Here is a 4,517-nt window from a genome sequence, read left to right on the forward strand (position 1 = left end):
GCAACGGGAGGATCAAGTCCCAGGACCGAGGGTCAGAGTGGGGCCGAATGGACGACACGGATAGGCACGCCTGTGATGACGAGTTAGAAGGAGAAAGTGCCCACCAGGCTACAACGGCAGACCCTGGTGGCGGATACCCGGTCCGCCCCACAGCTGGGGGTGGGCGAAAGGTGTGGAGGCCAAGATAGCCGAGTTGCTCAGGTGGAAAGAAGGGGGCGGACTACCCATCCCAAAGATTGAGGTTACCCCGCCCTTCACTCGGAGAATCATGAGGGAGCCCATCCCCTCCACCTTCAAGCCGCCCAGCATCAAACGCTTCAACGGCCAAGGCGACCCGCAAGAGCACATAATGACTTATCAGGCCACCATGATGCTAATGGGATCTTCAGAGGCCAGGATGTGTAGAGCCTTCTTCTCCACTCTTGTTAACCAGGCACAACGCTGGTTCACGAGCCTCAAGGGCGGCACCGTGGACTCTTTCCATGACCTGGCCGTGAAGTTCATTACACACTTTATGATGGGGAGAAAGATCCGGAAGCATTTCACTCACCTCACTACGGTGAAGCAGGGAGTTGGAGAATCTTTAACTGACTTTCTGGTCCGCTGGCGGGCAGAGGAAGCAAACGTAGAAGACATAGACGACAAATCGGGCATGGTCATGTTTGTCGATGCCCTGAGGGCAGGGGATCTATACAAAACCCTGCGACGCAAAACCTCAGATACCTACGCGGCGCTAATGGCGAAGGCCGACAGGTATGCTGAAGCCGAGGAAGCAAATCGACTGAAAGGGTACGAGGAAGAAGCTCCCTCCAAGAGGCCCCGACCGACCGAGGAACCTGCTAGGCCGGGGAAGAGGGGGGCGAACCCCCTCGTGGAAAGACCTACCGGGGGAAGAGGAAAGGCAGACACCAGGGACATAGCGGCGGCACATAGGACACCCCGCCGTGGGCGCCCCGCCCACCCATGAGAAGTCTCCCTATGGCTTCCCTCACCCCTATCAACGCCCGACCAAGCGAGGTATTAGCTTATGCTGAGGAATGTCAAATTGGCGGCTTTGAGTCATTTCATGTCCAAGCTAGCAGAAATGTCGCTGCCTTTCTTCCAAGTTATGAAGAGGAAGGACGGGTTTGCGTGGAATGACGACTGCATGGACGCTTTCGACCATTTCAAAACGTACTTGGCCTCCGCACCCGTCCTGTTGAAACCGGAAAGGGGAGAAGTCCTGTACGTCTACCTCCGACTAGCTCCGGCAGCCGTTAGCTCGGTGCGCCTATGGGAAGATGGCGGCATCCAAAAACCCATCTATTACGTAAGCAGAGCCTTACACGACGTGGAATTGTGATACACCCCGTAGAAAAAACCATATATGCGTTGATACGCATGACCCGGAAACTACTGTATTACTTCCAAGCCCACCCCGTAGTAGTCCTGACAGATCAGCCACTGGGATCAGTAATGAGGAACCCAATCTCCTCAGGAAGGGTGATGAAGTGGGCCATCGAGCTGCTCAATACAGCATCGAGTATAGGCCTCGAATAACTATAAAGGGGCAAGCACTGACTGACTTTATAGTGGGGTGCACGGCCCAGGAAGAGAAAGTAGAGGGCCAAACCACCACCACCCCCCTCCCACAGCCGAATGGGAGATGTACACACATGGAGCTTATGGTCCTGATATCTCCCTAGGGGTTCAAGGCCTACCGAGCATTCCGATTCAACATCCAGCTATTTAAGAACGAGGTAGAATACGAAGCTTTGATCGGAGGGCTGCGATAAGCCCAGACGCTCCCGGCTCGGCGCCTTAAGATCAGATCTGACTCCCGACTTGTAGTGGGACAGGAAAACGGCGTATTTGAGACCAAGGAGAACAGGATGCGGTAATACAAAGAGGTAGTGAAGCAACTACTCGCAGGGTTGGAACGATGGGAGTTGCAGCAGATCCCGAGGGCAGAGAATGGAGAGGCCGACCTCTTTTCGCGCCTAACCCAAGGGGTTGAGGAGCACCTCGAATACATATCTTGGATTGCCCAAGTCACAGACATAGTGTAACAACCCACTTTTCTAACTCTTAATTATCTCTCTAAACAGTCATTAACATAATCTAAGCAGCGGAAAACTAGATAATAAGTAGTGAGGGTGTCACCGCCACAACCACCAATCTTGGTGAGTACACAGGCTAAAGGGGTAAAACTATAACATACGATTAAGTCTGGGTATTAAAATAAATACTGAAAGATAAGGGGGAAAGACGTCACCCCAAAACAGTCTACATCATCAAACGTCATCATAAGTGGAAGGTCATAGTCTAATTCCAAAAGACATCATAAATAGAACTAGACTTTAAACAGCTCAAACTAAGAGACTAATCTAACTGGATCTCTTCTCACTGCTGGGCCCACCTGAAAGGGTTTTGCAAGCAACACATAGACAAACAGGAAAACACCCATTAGCACGAAGCTAAGTATAACCACACTCAACCCGGTAAAGCATTCTAGCATATATTTTGAGAACATTTGATATCTTTATAGCAATAGGCTAACCTCAAAACATCTTTACTTCATCATATTCTTTCTAAATGCTTGCACCTTATAATATCAGTTGGCATGCTTACATATGAATAAGACTAATCATGTATATTTATATACATATAGACTTCTCAAATAGCTTATCAAGCAATTCATGCTTACAGATAGGATCATGTTTAAAAATCATATAACAAGTGTTCACATGCTATCACACTCTTATCACATAACTTATTAAGTAGAATTTCTACTAAATCACAATAATCATGCTTAAGGAACATCTCAAGTTAAACTTCTCATTAAACAATCTTTTACGATGTTAAATTCGCAAACAGTCATGTATAACATTATGAATATGCTTCTCATGCAATCTAGTGCCACATTATAATCATACTCTTATGCAATCTAGTGCAACATTATACTCATGTTCATGTGCAATCTCGTGCATTAATATAACCATACTCTTATGCAATCTAGTGCAACAATACACTCATACTCTTATGCAATCTCGTGCAACAATATAATCATACTCTTACGCAATCTAGTGTAATAATACACTCATACTCTTATGCAATCTAGTGCAAAAATATACTCATATTCATATGCAATCTAGTGTAATAATACACGCATACTCTTATGCAATCTAGTGCAACAATATACTCATATTCATATCTAAGCTAGTGTAACAATACACTCATACTCTTATGCAATCTAGTGCAACAGTATACTCATATTCATATGCAATCTACTGTAATAATACAATCATACACTCATATATAAAATAGAGTACTTTTTGTGGAGGTTTCTTTGTTACTTTCTCGAGTCTATCTTGACTCTCTTTCTTTCTATCGAGTTTATATCGACTCTCATAATCGAGTCTCTGTTGACTCTCTTTCTTGAGTCTCTGTTGACTCTCTTTCTTTCTCTTATACTCGTATACGGCTTAGGGTTTCACAGAAGTGTGACTTACCCCATCGGGAATGGCATAATTCCAACCCAATATCTCCTACCGTCTACGGAACCAATCTCGTGGTTCAAACTCTTTGGAATCAGGTATGGAACTATTAGTGTGCACACCCCCTAACCAGGATTCCAAGCCTGGCGGGAAGTTTCCTACCTCGTAACGTGGGAATACGCCGCGTTACATAGTCTGGGATCGCAATGTCCATAAATAACTCCCGAGAGGAACATAGTCCAAACGGTATCCTCCAAAACCTCACTGATATAGATAATACATAAATATATCTCTCATGCGGGCATCTATCTCATGCATGCAACAATTCTACAACTTCTTATTGCATCAAAGAATGATGTACCACATGCTTATGGTTTTTGAAAGTATTCTTGATCTCACGTTGGCCCTTTATACATTTTTGAAATATGACTCATGTGAAATGTCAAATGCTCTATAACATGCTTCTAAATCATGAAGTATTCAAAGATATATCATCATGCTCGGTTTGCAAAAATAGCAATTTCTATACATCTCACTCAACAAGTATGCTTCTATTCTCATGGATCAAAGAATACAATTTAAACATGCTTTCATAAATAATCCTATTCTCAAAGGATCATACTTCTTTACTTAATAAGAACATTATTTGATCACAAATTCAACAATTTCTCAAATACAGAGAGTTAGGCAAAATATGCACTGTGTCACATTTCTTCACAAAATCATTCATAGCATACTCGATTTTAATCAAAATTCAATGAAATCAAAGCCAAAACGTGCGTCAAGACGGTCCCGAAGAGCTGAGCCACAAGGGCCCGTAACACTTGGTCTGAAATGACACGTAGCTGAGCCACAAGGGCCCGGCTACTGCACAAAATCTCATCAGAACATCACTCAGGGACTTGGGGCGGGACTCATCATGGTCCGCCCCTATAGACCCGCTACTATGCTAGGACTAGGCGACGGTCCTCTTCTAGGGCCGTGCCCTAGTCCCGTGGTGGTACGGCTCTAGCCAACGGCCCTTCTGATGGGCCGCGGCTA

The 4,517-nt window shown here is 45.2% G+C and overlaps 1 protein-coding gene across 1 annotated transcript; it reads left to right on the forward strand.

The window, feature by feature from the left end:
- Nucleotides 1–268: 268 nt before the first annotated feature.
- Nucleotides 269–967, forward strand: LOC109172889. Its single transcript, XM_019322133.1, has one exon. It carries the CDS (start codon nt 269–271, stop codon nt 965–967), a length of 699 nt encoding a protein of 232 aa, XP_019177678.1.
- The last annotated feature ends 3,550 nt before the right edge of the window (nt 968–4,517 follow it).

Source organism: Ipomoea nil, unplaced genomic scaffold (assembly GCF_001879475.1).
Source record: "Ipomoea nil cultivar Tokyo-kokei standard unplaced genomic scaffold, Asagao_1.1 scaffold0444, whole genome shotgun sequence".
In the NCBI taxonomy this organism is placed as follows: domain Eukaryota; kingdom Viridiplantae; phylum Streptophyta; class Magnoliopsida; order Solanales; family Convolvulaceae; genus Ipomoea; species Ipomoea nil.